Source organism: Rattus norvegicus, chromosome 1 (genome assembly GCF_036323735.1).
Source record: "Rattus norvegicus strain BN/NHsdMcwi chromosome 1, GRCr8, whole genome shotgun sequence".
Taxonomy (NCBI): Eukaryota; Metazoa; Chordata; class Mammalia; order Rodentia; family Muridae; genus Rattus; species Rattus norvegicus.
In genome coordinates, this window is record NC_086019.1 from 213,681,023 (window position 1) to 213,704,524 (window position 23,502).

General features: G+C 53.3%; 1 protein-coding gene across 9 annotated transcripts in view; it reads left to right on the plus strand.

Annotated features, from left to right (window-relative positions):
- Positions 1 to 23,502, plus strand: part of Macrod1 (mono-ADP ribosylhydrolase 1) — a 156,159-nt gene that overhangs the window by 5,610 nt on the left and 127,047 nt on the right. For 8 of the 9 annotated variants that reach the window (XR_010063054.1, XM_006230677.5, XM_063280960.1 and 5 more), the window contains exons 2-3: positions 2,223 to 2,324; positions 3,020 to 3,136. Coding sequence is in view for 8 of the 9 variants with exons in the window: in XM_006230677.5 (XP_006230739.1) it covers positions 2,223 to 2,324; positions 3,020 to 3,136 (219 nt within the window). In the remaining variant the exon portion in view is untranslated. Of the gene's footprint in view, positions 1 to 2,222; positions 2,325 to 3,019; positions 3,137 to 5,175; positions 5,751 to 23,502 lie in introns of those variants that run through there. The other variant, XM_039099824.2, reaches the window with a different exon arrangement.

Sequence of the window (23,502 nt, forward strand, 5' to 3'; positions counted from 1 at the left end):
GGACACAGCACTGGTGTGCTGGCCTTTCGTTTGTGTCTAATGTAGCCGGGGCTGGCCTTGGATTCCTGATCCTTTTGCCTCTACCTGACAAATGCTGGGATAACAGCCACCATACCTGGCCGATGTTGGCTTTTTGAAGTTGTGTATTTAGGGATGGGTGCTGACAGGGAAAGGCTGGCAGATGTCTCTGAGATCGGTGTAGTGGTTGGAGGCAGAGACAGGGTGCAGTGTCTGGGAAACAGTGCTGTGTTTGGACTCCATTGGAGCAAGTGGACCTTGTGAACTGTGGCCATCGAAGTCAAGGAGAAGGACGGGTCCACCCCAGGTTTCTTTCACCCGGGTGTGGTGAGGGCTGGATCATTCTGTCTCTCTGCTAAGGGGGTGGCATCATCAGATGTGTCTGCTAGGGGTCCAGGTGTCCTTGGGCAGTGGAACTCATGTGGTGCCAGGTTGGTTCCAGCCCTATCACATCAGCAGCTTCTGTAGCTGGTCTACAGTGGCTGGCAAGCACTTGGTCACCATGGCATCCCGGTGCCAGCCCCAGCTCTAGCCAGCTGGAAACGTCCACGCTTGATGGTGCCAAGGTTCAGGGTGTCTTTGGGCATGATAGCACACGATAACTAGTTTGTGGGGCTAAATAATGGCTAAGGCTACCTTGCTCTCCACCTGAGAAAGGCTTTCAGGGGGAGCTTGTGACGCTACAAGGGGACCACGCTGCAGTCCTGCTTTCTTTTTCTAAAGCTGTAACTGGTGATTGAACCTAGGACTCATGCATGCTAGCTAAGCACATTACCATTGTGCCAGTGTTCTTGGCCCACACACAGGGTCTTGATCATGGACCTTCAGCATCTTGGTAGACCTTGTCTCTGACCTAGAGAAGGAAACTGAGGCTCAGCCTTGCCCTTGAGTATAGTGGGAGCCAAAGGGGAATGGAAGCACCATGCGGCTTTTCTCTCCCCTCTGTTCCCCTTCCCTTTCTGCCCAGGCTGTTTCAGCTTCCCCTCATCACCCCCAGATGCTGGCTCTTGCCCCAGTGCTTTGTACAGGACTAGCCAAGGTCCAGGAAGGCATGTACCTACGTAAGCCAAGGCAGACTCTCGAGATTCTTGGTGGGAAGCCGAGAAGGAAATGGAGGGGGTAATGAGAAGAGGACTTGAGAGAAAACTGTCATTCCAGGCAGAACAGATGCAAAGACCGGAGGCAGGGAATCATCAAGATGTTTAAGGAATGGACGGGTAAACTGCAGGTCAGTGGGTGCAGGTACAGTTAGGAGGATAGGTTTGGAAATGGGGTGTGTTTTAAAGGGTCAGCTTGGGTCAGGTTTGGAACCCAGGACTTGGTGTTAGCATTCTACCAGCTGGTCTACATCCCCAGACTCAACTCTTACCTGTGTTCTGGTGCCATTTGTGTTCATTCATGTGACTTTGCTGTGTGTTGTCCCCTCTCTGGTGATGGTGAGGGCCAGCCACTCCATTCTGCTTGTCTCTGTTCGAGGGACCTTGGTTGGGCTGAGCCTAAGTGTATAGATGGCCTTGTGCCAGCAGGGGGAGCCTGTGAGCCATGAGCCTGGACTAAGCTGTTCTCCAGAAGCTCTATCCTGGTTCAAGGGTAGGTCTGACAGGGCAGAGGGACCAAGTTGGTGCACATAGAGTCTGTGAGCATGTGGGGGCCTGGGTCCTCTCTCACCATCTAAGTGACCTCAGGTTGCCTCCCAAGTCTCTGCTGCCTCATCTATGAAAATAGGAGCATTTGCCTGTAGGCTGCATAGGAACCATAGCCAGTGCAGGCAGGATGCTAACACTAGCCACTAGATCTGCCAGAGTCTATCGTTCAGCTAGTGACACTGTGACTGACAAGGGACAGAGCATCATCAACCTGCCTGGCTTAGTGTGTTCGAGTTTGCAATTGTTCTCCAAGGGACATATTATCCCCCTACAAATAAATGAGGGATCTAGAGAGATGTTTAAGGTATCAGGAAGTGGCCAGGTTGAATTCTAAACTGGGTTCTTGATGGCTGAGTGAATCAGTCCCTCGGTCTCCCTGGGCCTCAGTTTCCCTTCTTGAACAAAGACAGCAGGACAAAATGTTATGGAGTTGGCCGTGGTTCTGTCCCTGAGGGCTGCAGGAAGCACGGCTGCTAGATCAAATTATACCCTTGGACTCAGCAGAAGTCCTCAGGAGGAAGAGACCTAGCCTGACCACTCTCTGTCCTGCCCCTGCAGCCTTTCTGAAGGGCCTGAGTGACAAGCAGAGGGAGGAACATTACTTCTGCAAGGATTTCATTAAGCTGAAGAAGATCCCCATGTGGAAGGAGACAGCAAAAGGTACACGCCATTCCCTGGGCATGGACGACGCCCCCACCGCCTCCCCTTCCTACCCCCCTATTGCAGAACAGCTTGGGAGGATCTTCCAGCATCCAGGAGCACCAATTGAGTGCTCCTTACATCCAGGCTCTCTGCAAGTGTCACCTCATTTAATTACTAGCACTGCCTGAGGCCAGTTTGGTTTGCAATCCCATGACAGCATTAGGAAGCCAGCTCCAGGCCACATAAGCCATCCACCTTGGCTAACTCATTTACTGGGAATTAGGGTTTGATGCTGTGATGCACTTGCTTACAGGGGCATGCTGGGGAACTTCTGAGCCCCGAGAGTGCAGACCCGATAACCCATCCGTTCTCCCATCGCAGACTCTCAGAGATACCCATGAAATGGAGTGTGTGAGAGCAGGCATGGTGAGCATTCTGATAATCCCAGATGAAGAGTTGAAGATCAGTCTTGGCTGTGTAGTAAGTTTGAGGCCAGACTGTCTCAAAAAATTAGGAACAAGGTGGGGGCGGTGTATGTGATATCACTAAAGCCTTCTGGAGCATTGTTGTAAAGGCCTTATGTACACACAGTAGGTGTCATCCACAGTAGGATGTCATCATTAGCATCACTAGGATGGTCACTAGAACTCCGGCTCTTCAGTGACTCTTCCGTGAAGGTCTTCTGTGTGATTCCCTGACCCTACCTGTTCCAGGGCTGGCTGGGAAGGTGGAGAACCCCAAGTATAAGAAGGACAAGCAGCTGAATGAGAAAATCTCCCTGTTCCGTGGGGACATCACCAAGCTGGAGGTGGATGCCATTGTCAATGCTGGTGAGTGACTGGCCTGAGTTAGAGGCCTGGGGGGGGGGGCACTTCGTCACCTTAGGCCTGGTTGGTATGCCATAAATGGGTGGGCGCCACCTGGCTCCAGAGAGGCTCCTAGTTGCTGGTGTGGATGGCCTGCTGGCGCCACCGGAGACCAGCGTGGCTGCCACTTGGGCTCGTCTTCTCTTGAAGCCCTGACCTGCCTTCTGGGGGCACCTCCCTCTGCCAAGCTGTCTTGAAGCTCTGAGGCCCATTAGCAGTGGGGATGGGGGAGAGCAGGCTGGAATGGTGCCACAGTTCCCTGCCTCCAAGAGACCAGAGTCAACTCTCTTCATCCTAGGGCAGGGGTGGGGACTGTGACTTGACTGCCTCCCCACCTCCACCAGTCCTGCCTCACTCACTCCACACCTGGCCAGGTGAGGGAGCTCACAGAGGGAAGGGAGAGCCCAGAGAGGAGCCCTCAACCCTCTGGCAGCTCTCCAGTGCCTGGGCTGGGAGCTGCTCAGCTTCTGCACGTGATCTCTTCTTGCTGGCTTGGCGGTTTATTGTGATGAGCAGAGTAGAGGCAGCTGCTTCTGTGGGGGAGGGAAGGAGGTGGTGTTTGTCTGGTGGAGGTCTAGAGACTCTGGGAGGGGCTCTGGAGTCATCAAGAACTGGTTTCTAGGGTTAGTAAATCTAGCACGTGTGTAGGAACTTCCTGGAACAAGGTCAGGTGGCTTCCCTCCCTCCCTCATACAAGAGGAACAAATCTTCACAGGAACTATAGCAGGCAGTAGAGGTATCTTTTCCTATGATTCTGTGAATATCAGGGCAGAGCTCCTAGCACAGTGCTCCAACTCACAGGAAAAACTCCCTCATATCAGCCCCTCCCCTGTGCAGCCCAGGGCACCCCAGCCCCCTCCCCTGTGCAGCCCAGGGCACCCCAGTCCCCTCCCTGTGCAGCCCAGGGCACCCCAGTCCCCTCCCCTGTGCAGCCCAGGGCACCCCAGTCCCTCCCCTGTGCAGCCCAGGGCACCCCAGTCCCCTCCCCTGTGCAGCCCAGGGCACCCCAGTCCCCTCCCCTGTGCAGCCCAGGGCACCCCAGTCCCCTCCCCTGTGCAGCCCAGGGCACCCCAGGTGCTTCTAGACCTCCTGTCACCTGGCTTGCTCTGCCATACCTGGGTCTTGACAAGGGAGTAGGTTCCTCCAGGACAATAGAACAGGGAGCTGCTGATGCTGCCCACACCTCCTCGGCCTCCTTAGGTAACCAGGCACCCAACACAGGTGGCTGCTCCCTGGTCCTTTCCCTTAGTGATCTGGGTGGCATTTCTGGCAGAGTTCTAGGCTGATGCTTGTAGAGGACCAGCACTGGAACCCCCCCAACCCCCACACCTGTCTCAGGCACACAAGTGACGGCTGGCATTCAGTGCCAGAGAGAGCCTGGGTTATCTTTGCGTTTCTGCTATTGCCTCTGTGTGTCTCCCTGGAGAACCTGACAGGGTTGGTAGGTGGTAGGGAGTTCGACAAATCTATCCGACTGAAGACAGCCTTACCTGGTTTGCATACGCTGCACCAGTCCCTCGGGGAGAATGTTGTTACTCACCCCAGAGGTCCTCAGGAAGTCTCTTGGCTCTGCCCTGGCACCTGACCCTGCTGGTCACTGATGAAGGTGTGGGAGGCACCCAGTGGCTCTTTTCCTGTCCAGCTGTAAAATGGACAGTGGAAAAGTAGGTACCTTGTTTTGTGATTTCCTGGGCAGTCTGGCTGGTTTACAAGTGTGGGTTCAGGGACCAGAGTGTGTGCTAAAGGAGCAGGCGAGGACTCTGGAGGCTGCTGTATGGTACATGGATCTGCCTGCCAGCTCTTTCCTGAGGAGCTCTCCAGCGCTAGCTGAGCTGCCTGCCCTGGGCTAGGGCCCTGCCCGCCATGATGCCCCCAGGACGTTGCCTCCTGGGAGGTGCACCTGCCAGGCTTCTTTCTGTCTGCACAATGGGGATGATGGAAAGTGATCTGTCGGGTTGTCGGGGACACAAGGTGGGAATGACACTCATTTACCACCTGCACAGGAGCCAAGGGTTCAACACCTGCACTGGTGACACCATTAGCATCACGCTGAGTGCCAATTCAACAAGGCCAAGGACTTGCTGCCTCCCGGAGATGACCAGCCATCCCTTTTCTTGCTTGCTGTAGTGGACCCAATACCTCTTAGTGTGTTCTCTTGAGATGTTTTCTTGAAAGACCAGGGTCAGTCAGGATCCAGAATGCCAAGCAGTGACTGCAGCAGATGTTGGGCATGGGTTTCCCATGCAGAGTCTGCATCTCCAGTGTTTGATGCAGGTTTTGGCACTGGTCAGCGAAGTCCTCAGTGGCCTGGGTTCTCTCCCCAAACCCCTGGGATCTTTTGGGCCCTGGCTTCAGCCTGTCAGTGTCACCCACCAGGGGGCAGCAGAGATCGCGTTTCTGAGGAGCCCATAAATCAGCCTTTATTAGTGAAATAAAAGTCGCAGGCAATGTGGGGCTTTTCAGGGCTGCATAAATCTGCGTCCGAGCCTCGTGAAACCCATATGTGCTTAATTCATATGTAAAGTTTCAAGCAGGAAGAGAATGCGTGTCCATTAAATTCTATTTGACTTGATTATAATCATTAGCCGTGAATAATTGCTTCTCATTGCCGACCGCAGAGCCACCACAATAGGCGAGAGGAGAGAGCAATTATCTCGGGGTGGGAATTTTTAAATTTTTATTTTTGAAGCCAGGGGTAGCATTGGCCTGTGGGCATATGATAGCCTGTGGAGCACAGTGTGGGCTGGGAGTGGCTGGGTCTTGAAGTTCCACCAGGGCTTCCTGTGTGTGTGTGTGTGTGTGTGTGTGTGTGTGTGTGTGTGTGTGTGTATGTGTGTGTGTGACTGTCTGTCTGTCCATCCTCATTTCATTCTCACTTTGTCTTTTCCAGATGGGGAGGAATGTCCCCCTGGGCCTCAGTCCAGCTTCAAGAATGTGGAGGAGAGGGATGTAGGGGGAGGCAGAGAGGGCCTGTGAGGAAATGGGGAGACTTGCCGTGCGTGTGTGTGTGTGTGTGTGTGTGTGTGTGTGTGTGTGTGTGTATGATGTGGATGTGTGCTATGTGGCAGAGGTGGGATGCTGCGTGGGGCAGGGAGAGGAGGAATGCCGGGCTAGTGAGTGACAGGGCTGGCTTAAGGTCACAGGGGCAAGCCAAATTTACTAAACTTTCCCCACGGCTGCCTCATGGGCTGATGGCCAAGGCCATCAGGGCCGTGCCCAAGAGAGCCCCAAGCTCTTGCCATCTGTGCTGGCTATGGCTCCTGCTCACAGGGGTATGCCACATCCATCTTAATTAAATCGACCGCCACGCTGGCAAGATGACCTAGGGAGCCCCCTGTGGCCGTCCCCTCTCCAGGCATGGGAACCGCCTCTGTCTCTAGCTCTTCCTTTGACCCCTGGGACTGCGTCTGGGTTTCTCCACTTGGGGTGGGAGGTGTTGTGGCCTTTACAGTGCTTGCTCTTCTCTCTGCCTCGGGCAGTGGATGTGTCCTTAACCCCACGTCTGGGGTCTATGGGCGGGCCCTGGTCAGGAAGTCTGAACACAAAGACCCTCATTCTTGGCCAGCCCAGGGGTCCAGTGGCCCAGCTTTGGCCTTCGAGCCGTCTTGGGGCAGAGCATACATGAATGTCACATTTTGTGCAGAGACACAGGCGCTTTTCTCTCCAGAGCAGTCTCAGGCTTGGCCTGTGTGTCGGAGCACTGAGGCCTTTGGAGTGGAATCTGGGGGCTCCTGCCAGCGCCTCCCATCCCTCAGGTCCTCATCTGAGAGCCACTACCATGCTCAGGCCCCAGCCTGTGTGAGAGGGAGGATGACACATGCTTAGGCCTGACACACAGAGGGCCCCAGTAAATTAGTCCTGGGGAAGTCAGGAGCAAGAGCAGCTAAGTAGAATATAATGTGACACGGCGCCCGGGAGGGAGGGTTGAATAAAGTGTGCGCGAAGCCGCAGGGACCAATTAATTCTGCGAGGAGGTGGCGGGAGGTGAGTGGGTCACGGAGGCCTTTGAGGGGCCTGGGTTCTGGGGCCTGGCCTTAAAGAATGGGTGGGAAGCCATGTCTCACAGCGACAAGCTGGCCTCACAGGGAGACTTTTAAGCTGCTTATTTATTTAAAATAAGGCTTGAGTGGCACTCAGCTTAAGTCCTGGGGCTTTGATTTCTGAGAGCCTACCCGCCTCTTATCCCCACACCCCCACCCCACCGTCCCCAAGCCCATGTTTCATCCCTCCGTGCCGCCCTGAAGGGTACTGAGTGTGTAGAACAGCAGGCCTGACTCTGAGCATCTGGCCACCAGTGAGCAGCCACAGAGGGCCCCGCCCTGCTCGGGCTGTCCCCCAGCCCTGCCTGGGCTGGACTGGAGCGGGTGATTTAGAGACCGCCTTGATGGACTAGCAAGCAGGGGGCCGCAGGGACAGCGACTGCCTAGTGGGAAGTGATCTGACGCTAAACTGTCGCCGTAAATCGCTTTATCTGTCACTTCAGATTTAAATGTGTTTGCTGAGGCTTGCCGGCCGCCGACAGCAAAAAAAAAAAAAAAAAAAAAAAAGAAAAGAAAAGAAAAGGCTCCCCATCAGTATAGGCAGGGGCAGGGGCAGGGGCAGCGCTGGCCAGAGCAGAGCCCAGCCAGAGAGGCCACTATGGTTGCCTCTGCATAGGCTGCTTAGCTTAGAACTGTGGGGCTTGGCCCTGGGCAGCTCACCCTCTTTCTTCCTTTATCTTTCTCCAGCTCCTTCCCCTTCTTTTTCATCTTCTGTCCTTCCCTGTCTCCTCCTCTTCTCTTCTCATCTCTCGTCTCTTCTCTCCCCTTTCCCTCCTCCCCCCTTTCCCCATTCTTCTCCTTCCCCCAACCCTTGTCAAATTTCCACTTAGTCTCCACTGCAGCTCAAGGCCTCTTCTCCAGGCCAACCCTCTCCCCCACCCTTCCATGGCTCCATCCCATTTACAAGTCATACCCCCTGTTTGGCACTCAGCTTAAGTCACCCCACCCCAGCACTCAGTTGGTGACAGGTTCTATTCAGTGTCATGGCTGGCTGGTAGGAAGCAGTGTGAGTGGACAGTGAGCTTGCTCCTGAGGCCACTGGCCCCATGAGCCCTGGGGGTGGGGAGCTTCCTGCTGTCCAGTTGTCTTGGGTTCTGAGTCCCAGCCCCCAATACTTCAAGGACTGCCCACCCAGGGTTGCCTTGACTGGACGCTAAGACTTCCTGAGCAGGGAGGGCCCTCACTTTACAGAGTAAGAGACTAGGGCTCTCATGAGATCACAGAACCAGGTTAGAGTAGGGGCCCCAAGCCAGGAGTGATGGCACACGCCTTTAATCCTATCGCTCTGGAGGTGGAGGTGGAAACAGGCTGATCTCCATGAGTTCGAGGCCAGCCTGGGCTACATAGTGAATCCCTGTCTCAAAATCAGACAGACAAACAAGCGAACGAACGAACAAACGAACCCAAACCCCTTGTCTTTGACACTGGGATTTAAAGGGATGCAGCCAGCTTGAATTTTTTTTTTATACCAACTCTCGCTGGGTATACCCTGGCGTGGGAGCAGCATGGAGCAGGGAGGCCAGTCAGCAGACTTGAGGTCCAGCAGCCACCCTCCCTGTGTAAAGAAGCACCAAGAGGCCTGATGCCTCCAGAAGAGTGTGGCTCCTTTCCACAAGGTTGAGCCATGTTATATAAATTCATAAATGATGGATCCCTTCTGAATTATTGACGCCCCCTCCAGGGCTTAGTCCACTGAGGTGAGCCTGACTGGTGGGTAACAGGCAGAGGAGTCCTGTAAGTCCCTTCTGCCTCCAGATCATCTGCTGATATCCCACTGTGGGTCAGAACCCACCAGTCTGCTGTCTTCACGGGAAGTGAGGGGAGGGGCTCCCAGTGTCCTGAGCTGTGGTTGACTTTTGGTGAATAAAAGTGACCCAGTGCTGTTGAGAGCCAGCTCTGGGATCCCTCTCTCTGATCCAGCAGTAGCCCCACCCTGCCTCTCTGGGCCTCAGCGGAATCTCTTGGTTTCATAGATATGGACAGTGGTTACCATTCCTGGGAATTCTCCTGGATTTCCTGGCAGTGTGGGGGCCTCTCAAAGTGAGGAGAGAAGCACAGGACTCAATGTGCCCACATGCACGGTATGTGTAAACTCTGTAGTGGAAGATGATGAATAACTAGAGCTCAGAAAGGGATAGTGACCTGCTCAGGGTCACACAGCAGGAAAGTGGCAGAGTGGTGTGTCTCAAAGCCAGGCCCCCAGCCTCCCATCTCTAGGTTGCTATCACCAAACTGTCAGAAAACCCCCGTCAGAGGGCTGTAACTTGCCTGTATGGAGCGGTGGCTGGGGTACATTCTGTCCTGGGCTTCCTGACCTTGAGGCCACCTGGCCTCGGCTCCCACACCTGTGCAGCTGCCCGTGTCCCTGATGCTGTCCCAAGCACTGAGCTTATGGGAATGTGTGTGTTTTGAAATTAATGGCGACTATTAAGTTGGCGGAGCATGAAAAGGGCTGGAGCTGCAGCTCTTGGCTCACTCTCCTGGAATGATCCAGCAGGGACTGGGCACAGGCTGCCTGAAGCGACGGACCCCTGTATCCCTAGAGGACCAAGGCTCTGGCCTCAGTATCTGTCGTGAGGCAGACATGGGTGCCCCTCCTTTAGGGGGTACCATTCTCTGTCCTTCCTCCCAACACCCAGTCAGTGAAGACAGTAATGTTCAGGACTATATTGAAATGAATCTTCTCTCCAGACCTCCAGGGTCAGCTCCCATACACACTCCAGGTCTGGATCTGGCCTTCCTGGGCAGGACAGAGGACATGCCCCCAAGGAAGCCACATGACTGAAGTGGGTCCTATCAGGACTTACATCCAAGGTCAGAGCTGGCAGAGAAGCCACCTAAGGCCCCCTCTGCAGTCCTCAGGGATGCCTACCTCAGAGGCTCACCTTGGAAGTGCCTTTGTTGATTTTTGCAAATCCCCTGTCCTGCTGACACTCTAATTGGCCACTGTATGGTCCCCTCCTGTAGCCTGCAGTTGACATCTATCAAAGGGTGCAGTTTCTGGGGATGCTGAATTTAGGCCTGAGCTGGGTATAGGGACCCTGGGGTGGGAGAGGGAACACTGACTGCCACAGAGGGGTCTGCTTCCTCCACCATCTCCTGCAAGCTTTTCTACCTGTGGACATGCTTTTCCACAGGGTTTATGAAGGGAGCTCAGAGAAGAGAAGAGACTCCAGCCAGGGTGGTGGGGCCTGGAGGGTCCACCCATAATAACTAGTGCTATGTTGAAGGGTTCATTTTCCACAGGACGCACTGGGAGCTCCCCAGTGGTAAGTGCAAGTCTGAGAACTGTGTATCTGGTCTGTGAGGCTGTCCTGGGGGTGCTCAGGCTGTTTGTACAGTAGGTCACAGTAAAGATGCAGCAGTGCAGGGTCTAATGAGTCCCCAGAGCCGGGGACCTTGGGTGGAGGTGGCAGCCCTGTAAGGATGCTAGTCTCCTTGTCTGCAGTGGGAAGGTTAGGGATATGCTAGTTTGGGTCCAGGTGATTGAACTCAGGGCCTCGCTCTACCACTGAACGATACCCCCTACCTGACTTTGTCTTAGTTTTAGTTTGAGATAGAGACTATCAATAAGCTGCCTAGGCGGGCCTTGAACTCACTTTGTAGTGCCTCGAACTTATGATCTTCCTGTCTCAGCTCTTCTGGGTGCTGGGATTCCAGGCGAGCACCAAACCCATCTTGGAGCATGCTATTTATATCTGTGTGGAGGTGTCAGGAGAGGACAGCAGGGGAGGATGGTATAGAGCCATTCCGGGAGGGTGGATGGGGTTAAGCTGAAGCCTCCCCCCCCATAACATCCCATAACTATTGCCCCCCCCAGGGGCAACAAGTGGTCCATGAATAGCATCTCCACAAACTCCCCCATCTCGCCTCCTCCCCTTTTAGACATTATAATTGCCATCAAATGGGAGCGTTGGGGTGGCTCGTGGGAGAGAGTGCTGGCTGTCAGCTGTCCCCTGCCAGCAGGGCCGAGACTGTTTGATTATTGCCGGCTGGCTGTATCTCACACACGGTTTAAACACCATCAAACACTACATCCCTTTCGAGAAGTGAGGGCTCCCTCGCTGTGGATGTTGAAGAGAAACAGGGACATTAAAATCCACGAAGCAAATGGCCTAGAATTGACATTTGCGGCGGTGGGGAGCTCTGCTCTCCCTGTCAGAGAAGCTAAATCCCAATGCTGTCAGGCAGCAGGGAGCGTTCCCCACAAGGCTGGTAGGGAGCAGGTGGATTCAGCCAGAAGGGGACCAGGAAGAGCCAAGGAGGGAATTATATGGTCAATTGGCCACCTGTCAGTGCCCTTCTGGCCTTGACCTCTGTCTGTTCAGCCTTACTCTCTTCTGGAATGCTCCCCTCCTCCAGACAGCAGGGTGCTGGGCCCATGGATCTGGGCCAGGGTGTGGTGTGGCATGACTATGCCTAACAGAGCTTTGTTCAGTTTCTGCTGTTGCCTCTGAGGAGCTTTGTGTGCTCCATCGTGGTATAGTAACCCTCACGCTCTGCTTCTTCACCCGTAGACCCCAGAGAGATGTCCCCTAACAGGGAGACCTCAAGGGTCAAGGTGAACCACGCAGGTGCCTGGCAGGGAAGAGCTTGATGGATGGTGACAGCCACCATCAAGGAAGTGGATATGGAAGCTCGAGGTGACTTCTTTTTAAAGATTTATTTTTACTTTTAGTGTATGTGTAGGTAGGTGTGCGTATCTGTGTTTGTAGGTCACTTGTGTGTAAGTGTCTTGAGAGGCCAGAGAGGAAAAGTGTCAGATCTCTTGGAGTTGGGTTTCAAGCGGTATAAAAATGGGTGCTGGGAACAGAACCTGTTGCTAGAAGAGCGACCCTGGAACCTGCTCTGTGACCAGACAGGCCTTGTATTCAGAACTCAGAGACGCAACTGCCCCTGCCTCCCGTACTGGGATTAAGGGCCACCACTCACTGCCTAGCTCACAAGAGCTCTAAACTATCTCTCTAGCCCTAAACCTACTGAAAAACAAGTGCAATAAATCCAGGACCAGAGCCGACCCTGTAGTGAGCCTTGCATACAGCTTGCTGTCCCAGTATTGTGTGGGACAGAGCCACAGTGTGTGTGATCTTAACCCTCGAGAGGCAGAAGCAGGTAGATTTTTGCAGTTTAAAGCCAGCCTTGTCTACTTAGTGAGTTCTAGGACAGCCAGGGCAACATAGTGAGATCCTCACCCCCTGAAGGCAACCCCCACCCAATCGTCCTAGAAACAGTATAACAGTGACAGAAGAATCAACGGCCACTGGGGCGACAGCTCAATGAGTAACATTGCTTGCTACAGAGGCAGGGGACCCTGTACCCATGTTAAAAAGCTAGGGGGTGGCATATACCTGTAATCTCAGCTCTGTGAGATGGAGCTAGAGACATCCCTGGGGTTTGTTGGCTAGCTAGTCTAGCGAACTGGGTGAGCTCTGGGTCTAGTGAGAGACTGACTCAAAAAATAAGCTGGGAGACAGCTGATATCCACCTCTGGCTGGCACCTGTGAGCATGAGAACACACACACGCGCGCACACACACACACATGCAGGTGCACACATGTACACATACATGCATATAACACACAGGCACACACACAGCTGAGGAAGGCAGGGTTGAGGTTTGGAAGTGTAGCTCAGTGGTAGAGAGCTTGCTTACCATAAGTGATACCCTGGGTTCCATCCCCAAAACTGAGAAAGGAGGGAAGGAAGGGAGGGAGGGAGGAAGAGAAAGAAACTAAGCCTCAAGAGAGGGCTCTGTCCTAACATCTCCTTAGAGTATGACCCTTGCTCTTGGCACAGGTTCTTTCTGGTTCTTGCCTGGTTCCTTGAGGCCTTCTTTCACACCTGGCACCTTCCACTCATGCTGACCCGTGGTCTCGTCCACTAGGGTTCGGGACTTCCTTGCAGTCTGCTTGATTGCTGACATCTCACCATGGCTCCAGCACAGATGGCCCCTCAGAAGCGTCTTTATGCCAACCACTCTTTCTCCTTACAGTGTTTGCAGAACTCAGCTGGTCTTTTGTTTTGTTTCTGAATTGTTTTTATTTTGAGACAGGCCTTACTATGTAACCCCATGTAGTGGTTTGAATGAGAACGTCCCCCATGGGCTCTGGCATTTGAATACTTGGTCCTCATTTGTGGTGCTATTTGGTGAGGCTTGGAAGCTGTGGCCTTGGAGGAAGTGTGTCACTGGAGATAGTCTTAAGGTTCCAAAGCCTTGTGACAGTCCCAGTCTGTGCTCTCTGCCTCCTGCTTGTGGTTGGAGATGCGGGTTCCTGTCCCCACGCCTGCCACCTGCGGACACAATTACCTGCTATAATGAACTCTTCTGGAACCCTAAGGCCAAGCAAACCCTTTCTTATATAAGGGGATCAGGATGCTTTATCACAGCAATAGGAAAATAACTAATGCATCCTGTGTACACTCGCTCTGCAGGCCAGGCTGGCCTCAAACTCAGAGAGCCTGCTGCCTCTGCCTCCCAAGTGTAGGGATAGAAGGCATGTGCTGCCAGGAAACACCTATCTCCCTGCTTTTGGAGACAGGGTATTTCGTGTAGTGCTGGCTGTCCTGGAACTTAGAGATCCATCTTCTGTTCCCTGACTGCTGAGAGTAAGGAAAGCTGTGTGCGTGGCCTGTCCTCTTCTTTTGAAATGAGAGCCTAGGTTTTGTTTTTCATTGGGGCTCACCTTCACAATGGAGTGGAAGACGACCTTGAACTCCTGGTCCTCTCAGGCCTGGGATTACGGGGTGAGCTGGCACGCTCAGTTTCTGCGGGGATTGAATTGAGGACTCACAAATGAAGTAAGTGCTGTACCGACAGAGCCGCCATCGCTCAGCTGTTCTTTCCCCCACAGATGGCTTGCTCAGGGTACCAGAGCCCCATCTCACGGTTCACCTTCCCTCCTGATCCAGGAAGCCCTCTGCTTCCTGTTTGCTGCTGTGATTCCTGCCTCTCCGCCCCTGGTGACCTGGCCTCTGGGCCTCTTGTCTTGCCTAGGTCCACTGAGTCTGCCACTGTGATTTCCCTCACATGAGCTTGTGACTAATAAGGGTCCCCCCCAGGGGGCCTTCAAAACCTTCCCCTCCTTAACATCAGAGTTTAAAAATGTGTCACCATCGATTTGAAGGAGAGACTTGTTCCTGCTGAGAAAAGCGGCCTGGAGATTCGTCTCGCCTTAGGAACCGCACGGGCGGGCGGGCGGACGGCTGCATAAATTCCAGCAGGCCACCAAGGGCTCCATGCAAATGTGCACTGGAGCCCCTCTGGCAGCATGAGGTCCTGCCAGCTTCCATGTTGCTCTCAAGGGCTGCTCCCAACTCTCCCAGACTGACCTTCTGGAAGGCCTAGTATGGGAGGTGTGTGTGTGTGTGTGGGGGTGCAAATCCTCTCGTCCCTTCTCTCCAACTCTTCATTCACACTAACTATACACTGATGTAGTTACATTTCAAAAGTGGGGGATGAGTGACAAGGGACTCTGGGAGTGGGACTAGGCCACCTTGATGTCCCCTCCTGGTGTGGGACTAGGCCTCCCTGGCTTGGGAGACACCACCATCCTTGGTAAAATGGTATGTGTCCTGAAGGGTGGAGCTTGTGTGTGTGTGTGTGTGTGTGTGTGTGTGTGTATGTGTTTATGCAGGCCAGAGGACAGACACCCTCAGACATTGTTCCTTTGGAACCACCTATCTTATTTAAAAATTTAAAAGTCTCTTTACTTAGGTGCACACATGCGTGTGCATGCATATGCATGTGTGAACAGTCACACCACGATTTGCAGTGCATACGGAGGCCAGAGGATGACCTTTATGACTCATATCTCTTCTTCCACTGTGTGAGTCCTGGGGTTCAAACTCAGGTTGTGAGGATTGGCAGCAAGCATCCTTACTCACTGAGCCATCTGGGTTCTTGACAGTGTCTCTCACTGGCTTGAAGCTCACCCATCAGATGGGGTCGTTTGACCACTGAGTCCTGGAGACTCCCCTCTGTTTCCCTGAGACCTAGGTGCTGGGATCACAAGTGTACTCTACATATTGGGCTTTAAAAAAAGGTTCTGGTGACCTGAAGGTCTTGTTTTTAAAATACCCACTGCATTGAGACATGGTTTTCAGGGAGCCCAGGATGACTTTGAACTGCTCATCCCAACATCTCTGCTTCCCTGGTGCTGGGCTGACAGGCACATATCGTCACATCAGCTTGGTGGGAAGACTTCTGTCCTGGAATCCCAGTGTCTTTGTAATTCCTAGGCAGGGGCTGCTGAGGGCTTTGGGGTTACTCTGCCTCCAGGCACCTCTTCCCCACTCTGGTTGCTTATCTGTATCTTGCCTGCCCTCACAGCTCCAGCTTCCCCTAGCAACTTCTGAGTCCAGACCTACCCAGTAAAGATCCCACAGGGGAACGCATTAATGTAGGGACATGAAGTGACTTTTCTGGGGTCCTTATGCCTCCCTGGGAGCCCTGAGTGGACCTATCACTGAGGTAATGAGGAGGAGGCATGGAGAGGGCCATAGCAGGCAGTCGTTTGTGCTGGGTACCACTTGGTGAATGTCTGGAGGAGAGATGGGATCTGGAAGTACACAATAATCCAGGCCCACTGGGGAACCACCCTGTGCCACTGAAAGCTGTGAGCATGCACCCCAGTGCCTCTCTTTGCCCAGGAATTAAAGAACTTGTGCTAGGTCTGCTACTGGGCCAGCCTCAGCCTCAGTGGAGAGCTCAGTGGGAGACAGGGTGCGGGGGTCACCCAGGGTGCCAGGCAGCTTCTGATGGTTCTTGGGGAAGACAGAGCCAGAGAAGAAGGAAGCAGGAACTCGGAGGCTCTGTGGCTGCTGTGGGCCTAGGAGCATGTGTGAGCCTCCATTTGCCAACTGGGCAGGGACTTCTGCAGCCCAGCCTGAGCGCCTGCAGCTGCAGGATGTCCTCTGAGGACTCCCAGCAGTCATTACTCGGAGAAGGGAGGAGGCTTAATTTTCCTGTCTCCCTAAATGTTATTGCCTTTACGGGCTTTGGAAATCAGTTTTATGGTCTGCGTTATTTGTCCACTGAAATATAGGAAGCACTGGAGGGAAAATAAACAGCAGAGGTGCGTCAGGGCCTGAAGGGTCAGGAGGCTAAGGATGGGGCAGGGCTTATGCGTAAGTCCCCCTGGCAAGGGTCACTTTTCAGGAACTGCTGCAGCTGACAGAGGGGTTGGAAAGGTGTGCTCCGGACTACAGAGAGGTGTCTGGTCTAGTGTTCATTTGCCTGAGTCCTTGGGACCTGGCCCCTTTTGTCAGTGGGTCCCTGGAGCCATGCAGACCTCTCTTTCCCTAATGGCCAGCCTTTCTGCTGCTCCCATTGAGTGCCACCCAGGGTACCCAGCCAGCTGCTGGCAGGGAGCCTTTTCAGTGCATAACAAATAAGTCCGTTGGGGTTTGCCATGCAGACGTAGGCCTGTCGGGGGCTCCACCTGCAGAGAGCTCCTGCCAGAGTTAGGAGCTGGCCAGAGACGAGATTCCAGGACTGTCCCAGAGAGGTCCCCATGTTCTCCCCTTCCTAGGAGAAGGCTGCTTCTCCATGCCTCTCTGAATATGCAAACGGTAACTTGGAGTCCAGAAGAAAAATGTGTGGAGGACGGGCAGAGATGGTTCCCGGTAGGAGGAAAACAAATGGCCAGTAAACAAGGGAAGAGAGGCAGACTTTCGCTTGCAATCAAGAAAAGGCTAATTGAAAAAAGAGCATCATCCTTTACCCACCAAGGAGATGGCTGTGGGAGCACCCACTTAAGCAGGCGTGGCACAGTCTTAGGGAGTGGCTGTTTCTTTCGTGCCTCATGTCTCACACCAGCACATAGTAGGTGCTCACTAATGCTTGCTTTATGTCTGAAAACAAATGATTTGCTTCTGTGTGTATCAGCGCTACAGCTGCTTTATCCCTGTCTTCCCCACCCCCACCCCCTACACCCCACACTGGCTACTTCCAGCATCCCACCCCAGCTCCCACCCCAGCTCCCACCCCAACTCCTACCCCAGCTCCCACCCCAGCTTCCACCCCAGCTCCCACCCCAGCTCCTATGTGCTTCCTGGGCTGTGGCCAGTGTCCTTCTGGGCCAGGACTTACCTCAAGGGCATGGCTGCTGCTTCTGGGTTTTGCCTTCCCAGGGTACACTGCTAACACAGGGACATGGGATGGCAGACCTTGAGTTGGATGAGTCTGGTTCTTTTGCTGTTCTGTTTGTGAGACAAGTCTCACAGTGCGTTCTGGCTGGCCTAGAGCTCATTAGACCGGGCCAGGTTGGCCTCCAACTAACCAACATCCTCCTGCTTCTGCTCCCCCAGGGCTGGGATTAAAGGTTTGCCACTACGTGTTGGTCTGTGGTGTTCTTGGTTTTTGAGAAAGGCTCTGGCTCTGTAGCCCACTAGGCCTGGATTTACTGGGTAGCTCATGTTGGCTTCAAACGTGCAGCAATTCCCAAGTCTTCCAGTTGCTGGGATTGTAGCTATAAGCCATCCCCAGCCTTCCTGCTTCTTTCTGTTTTTCTCCTCTCCACTATAGCTAGAGATTCACCTTTCCTCCCTCCCTCCCTCCCTCCTTCTCTTCCTCCCTCTCTTCTTCCCTTCCTCCTTCCCTCCCTCCTTCCTTCTTTTTTAAGGACAAGGTCTCATGTAGCCAAGTTGGCTTAGAACTCACGATGATGACCGTGAACGTCTGATCTTGTTGCTTCCTGAGGTCAGGGACTATAGGTATGCCACACCCTCATGGTTTTATGACTGCATTCTCTCTCACCTCCTAGCTTTGACATGGGCCATTCCCGTGGTTGAGCGCACTCTCGTAGCTACTTCCTTTCTGGTGTACTCTGAAGGTCTCCTAGGACCTCTAAGAACTTCCCTCAACCTGAGTCAGATGTTCTCTTGTGAGTTGCATATTCAGCTATGACCTGTTTCTCCAGCAGCTCTGTGGGGGTGCCGGGGCTACAATGGAGGATCATGGGAAAGAAGATCTATACAGCTGGCATATGGCATACCCCAGAGTGTGACATAGTCATATGTCGTGTGTGTGGGTAGTCTGCTGGAGTGGCTTATCCCTCTGTATCACACTAGTATAGAAAGCTGGTAGCAGGTGGCAGTGCCTTTTCTTGCCAGCCCATCCTACGGAGTCCTCTGCAGAGCCTAGTGTGGCCTGGTCACAGTGGAGCTACTCTTGACGGGGAGCTCGTACTTCCCATGGGCAGTCCTGGGGAAATCTGGATCAGTTGTGCTTGAATCATCTTCCACCTACCCACCTGGTGTGTGGTACACCTCCTTAAAAAGGAGCCAGTGGGAGAGTTGCAGCCTGGGAGCTGCCAGCCTGGAGCTCAGACAGCCTGGGACCCCCTCTCAATCCTCTTCTCTTAGCTCACCCGTGCCGGTGCCCCTAGCCTCCACCCAGCCTTCTCAGTGCCTCAGACTGAGGCAGATGCCAGCTTTCTCTCTCACATGGAGGGCATGGGGCAACTTAAACCCATCTACCTCTAACTGGTACCCAGCTCTAACTTCTGCCTGGACCATAACACAGGCACTAAGTTATGGTGGATGGAAGGTTTCCCACAGGCCATACATCGTTCAGGGCAGTGGGAGACACCTGCTTCCACAGCTGGCTCCCGAGTCAACATCAGTCACTGAGGCCTTGAGCAAGCTGCGGAACTTGAGGCTAATAATAATAATAATAATAATAATAATAATAAAAACATTAATTGTGTTTTTTAGATAGGACTGGCCTAGCACTCTGTATGTAGCTGAGGGTGACCCTGCACCTCTGATTCCCCTGCTCCTCCCTGCTGAGGAGATCACAGACAGACACCTCCACTCCTGGTCTCTCCAGGGCTGAGGACGGAACTGCACCCCCTTTGGAACAGGAATAGGGATAAGGCTATAGTTCAGTTGGTAGAGTGCTTACCTAGCGTAGGTTAAGTCCTGAGTTTGGTCCTTAGCACTGCAAGGATAAATTAGGCATGGCAGTGCACCCCTGTGACCTCAGTACCTGGAAAGATGGGGGAAGCTTAAGGTCAGCCTCTGCTACATACATCATGAGTTTGAGGCCAGCCAGGGGTATGTGAGACTCCATCTTAAAAACAAAACAAATCAACAACTTGAAAGGTACTTGCTTATAGTGAAAGTAAGCAAGGCAACTGTGTCATGCTGCCTTGAGGGTGTAATGTGGTGACACATGGTGACAGATGCCTGGCGCCTGGCACCATCAGGCCTGCTGCCTTGCCTCTCACAGATGGGTGCCCCTTTAGGAAATCCCCTCTAATTATGAAGTTAGAAATCTGAATGGTCACATGGGGAAGAGGTACACACTCATTAGGAGGCTCAGGCACACAGCCTGGGCTACGTCAGGAGTCTCTCACAACCAGCTTCCTAAAGACAGCAGGGCTCAAGCAAGAACATCTCCATCCTCCTGCTGGCTGCTTCGCCTCCCAACTCTCCGGGAGTTGCTGTCTGGGGAGGGCCCACTCGGGAGCCCTCCTGTCCCCAGAGACTGCCCCCCTGGGGGTCCTTCACCCCAGGCTTGTAATCTTGGCTTTAAAGAGGACTCAGATCCCTTCCTCCTGCCCCCCACCATGACTAATCCATTCGCCAGGGCCCCAGTCCAAGAGAAAGCTAATTAAAGAATTTCTGCTCTTGGCTCAGTCTGGACTTTGAAGATTCCCCTTGGTCTTCTTGGAGTATATGAAAACAGGTGGAGAAAGGGGGCGTTGGAAAAGGCATTGGACAAACCTCCAGAGCCTCTGTGATAGGCCTAATCCCCCACAGCCTGAGAGCATCAAATCGTCCTTTCCCTGCTGAGGAAGGGGACATGGGCTGCTTCCCCCAAACACCCAGACTGTAGCTCCTTTGATCCCTGTTCTCCTGCATTTCCTAACAGTGTGGGGGAGCCATTAGGGGCCGAGGCCCTCCTGTACCTTCAGCTCTGGCCTAGAGAGGCCCACTGTGATGATGGGAGGGAGCAGGCGACTGTGAGGTTGGGTTCTGCCTCCTACTCTCTTGTTCAGAGGCTCCACAGGAAGATTGCCTGACACTTAATGGCATTTTCCTTTCACTGGGGACTGAACCCAGGGCTTTGCACATTTAGACAAATGCCTTACCGTGGAGCATCTCCGGCCCAGGAATATTTATTTAAATTATTATTACTTCTGAGGCAGGATCTCATGTAGTCTATCTAGGGTAGCCTAGAACTCTGTATGTGGCTGAGAAGGCCCTTGAACTCCAGACTCTTCTCCTTCCACCTCCCGAGTGGGATCATCTCCACTCTCAGTTTATGCAGTACTGGGAACTGAACCCAGGGCTTTGTAGATGCTGGGCAAGCCCTCTACCAACTGAGCCACATCCGCAGCCCAGAGGAGTTCACTAACCATCAGGGATATTTATTGGATACTTATGGGTAGTGACCTCTATGTGACATGGGGGCCCCTTGGCAGCTATGTGCTCTGTCCGAGCAAAGCCTGACATACACAGTTGCTCAACGAAGACCAGCTGATCATGTGGCTGGCTTAAGACAGACAGGGCTAATGCAACTAATGCTTCTGCTGCCTTCAGAAAACCTCCTGCAGGCTCTCTGGGAATGGATGGACCTGAGGTGCTCTTAGATGCTCCCTCCCCTTCCAGTAATGCCAAACCTTGGTGATACCCGGGGAAGGTAGGGGTATCTGATGCCACTGTGGTCATCTTCTCACCCCACTTCCCACTGGTGTGCCAGGGGGACGGAGGTAGGAGGGACACTAAGCAAGGGTCTCTTGGGGTGTCTGCCTGCATCATGGAAATAAAAATGATAAAAACCTGTCACTGAATTCTGGGTGGCAGTAAATTACTTAACACCTGAAACAGGTTGAAATGTGGCCACCGTGGCTTTTAATAAGCCCATCTCTGATGCAGCAGCTTCCGTGAGGAACCGGCCGGGTCTCTTCTCGAGGCATAATTTCATCGCGGCCCCGGCTTGGCAGCGGTGCAAATAAGATTTCACTTCCCCTGTAAATCTCTGAGGGGGGGAACGCAGGATTTCATTTGCGCTGTCAGTTAGCGCGGAGAGAGCCTATTTACTTTACTGCAGGAATAGAGGGTCCTTTGGAGAGGCAGGACACAGAGGCCAAGGGGAGTTGGCTGTGTCAGCACTGAGAATTGACGTGGGTGGAAGAGGGCAAGGAGGTGGCCAGTGTGTGGCTTGGGGAGCACAGATTGTCTGGAGTGCTTGAAGTAGACCAGCAGTACCACAAACACCTACACTGTTTCATGAATAGGAGACCGACTTCCGATGGGTCAGGGCTTTCCTAAACAGGGTGTTAGGAGTCCACCACAGGACATGGCTGTGGGGCTGGGGGTTGTGGCTTGGGGAGATGGGCCTTTCATAGGTTTGGATGCCACATGTCCAGGGAAACAGGTAGGTCTCCCTGTCTAGGAGGTAGGAGCAGGGGAAGGTTCTAGAATCCAGTGTTAGGAGAATGAGGACAGGAGACTTGGAAAGAGAGCTTTTAGTTTAAAGTCCAACTAAACAGTTGAGCAGGGGCCCAGGACCTTAGGGTACCCTTGGCTGCATTCTGGTTCTGGTTCTCCTCCTCTTCCTCCTCCTCCTCCTCTTCCTCTTCCTCCTTTTTTTTTTTTTTTTTAAGGTTTATGTACATGGGTGTACTGTAGCTGTTTTCACTGTTTTCAGACACACCAGAAGAGGGCATTGAATCCCATTACAGATGGTTGTGAGCCACCATGTGGTTGCAGGGAATTGAACTCAGGACCTCTGGAAGAACAGCCAGTGCTCTTAACCGCTGAGCCATCTCTCCAACCCTCCTCCTCTTCTTTTTTTTCTTTTTTTTTCTTTTCTTTTTTTTTTCTGGAGCTGGGGACTGAACCCAGGGCCTTGCGCTTCCTAGGCAAGCGCTCTACCACTGAGCTAAATCCCCAAATCCCCTCCTCTTCTTTTTTGAGACAGGGTTTCTCTGTGCAGCTCTGGCTTTCCTGAAACTCACCCTGTAGACCAGGCCGTCTTCGAACTCAGAGATCCACCTGCTCTGTGTGCCATTCTGGTTCTTACTGGACACCTGCCCCCATCCTAGAGTCATAAGTGGTTCTGCAACTTGTGTGGGAAAGATGAGGCCTTGGGCTGATTGGCTGGTGGTACCAGCAGCCCTTTTCTTGAGTGTCTGTTAACTGTTGGTCTGGGAGCCGCTTGAGAACATACCCATCTTCCCTGGCTTGGGGAGCTTTGGGCCCCTTTAGGTGTTGGTGTTGTCCCAGTGTCACTGTGTTGTGATGTAGTCAGCAGACTGTGGAGTGGGCTGGGATTTGGGGGCTCGAGATAAGGTAGAACCTGCCAGGGAATTCTCCAAGGAGCAGCCAGGGGCAGCTCTGGCAAGGCCAGCACCTTTCAGAAGAGACTGGAACTAATCTTGTCTCCTGTTCTTGCCTCAGGTGGTGAACGGGGCCAAACTCTGCATGTTCATCTGCAGAAACACTTTCAATGGGAACCTACCTCCTTAGAGGACTCCCAGCCCCAGCCACCACAGCCCCCTACCTCACTCCTGGAGAATCCTCACCACACTGCTTCTAGGAAGGGAACACTGCACCCCTAGCCTTAGCACATAGTAGGCCCTCAATAACTTTCTGCCTAACTGGCTGGCTAGCCATTTTCTAGAAATTCCTATAGCAGCCTTAGAAAAGACCTCAGGAGAGAAAGGGAGGCAGCTCTCCTGAACGCCCAAGCGTCTTAGAACTCAGAATCCTTGTTCTGGTCCCTAATGGTCATGTTGAAAGCTGCCTGGTTGAATGGTCCCCCTTGATCGGTTCCTGCACCCAGCACAATGGGAGGTGAGGTCGATGGGAGGGCTGGGAGCGGTATCTGTGGGGCCAGAGTACCCAAGGTCATCTCTGCAGGGGCTTCCAGCCACCAAGGCCTGTGGAGAAATAACAGCTTCCTTGGAATATAAGGGGAAACTCATTAACCCCCGCCGAGATGTGAGAGCAGATCTAAGGAGGAGTAATGAGTTCTTGCTTTATCTTAAACTTCGAAGGAACTGCTGTTGTTTTCATGAAAATAATTTTTTCCCTCTCCCCACCCAGGTGAGAGACCCTGGCATTGTGGATGTGGTGGGCATGTGCAGGGAACAAGGGACATCTTGAGGAGCTGAACCCTAGGGCCATCGGTGGGACAAGCACAAGCTCCTAAACGCCAGGGCAGTTCTGCTCTTATCTGGGTGCCCACATGGTTGCCGGAGCCTCTTAGGGGCTAATCCTCAGCACCTATTAATAACTCCCAAGTGAAGACCCTCTCCACGTTTGCATGTGTCACGG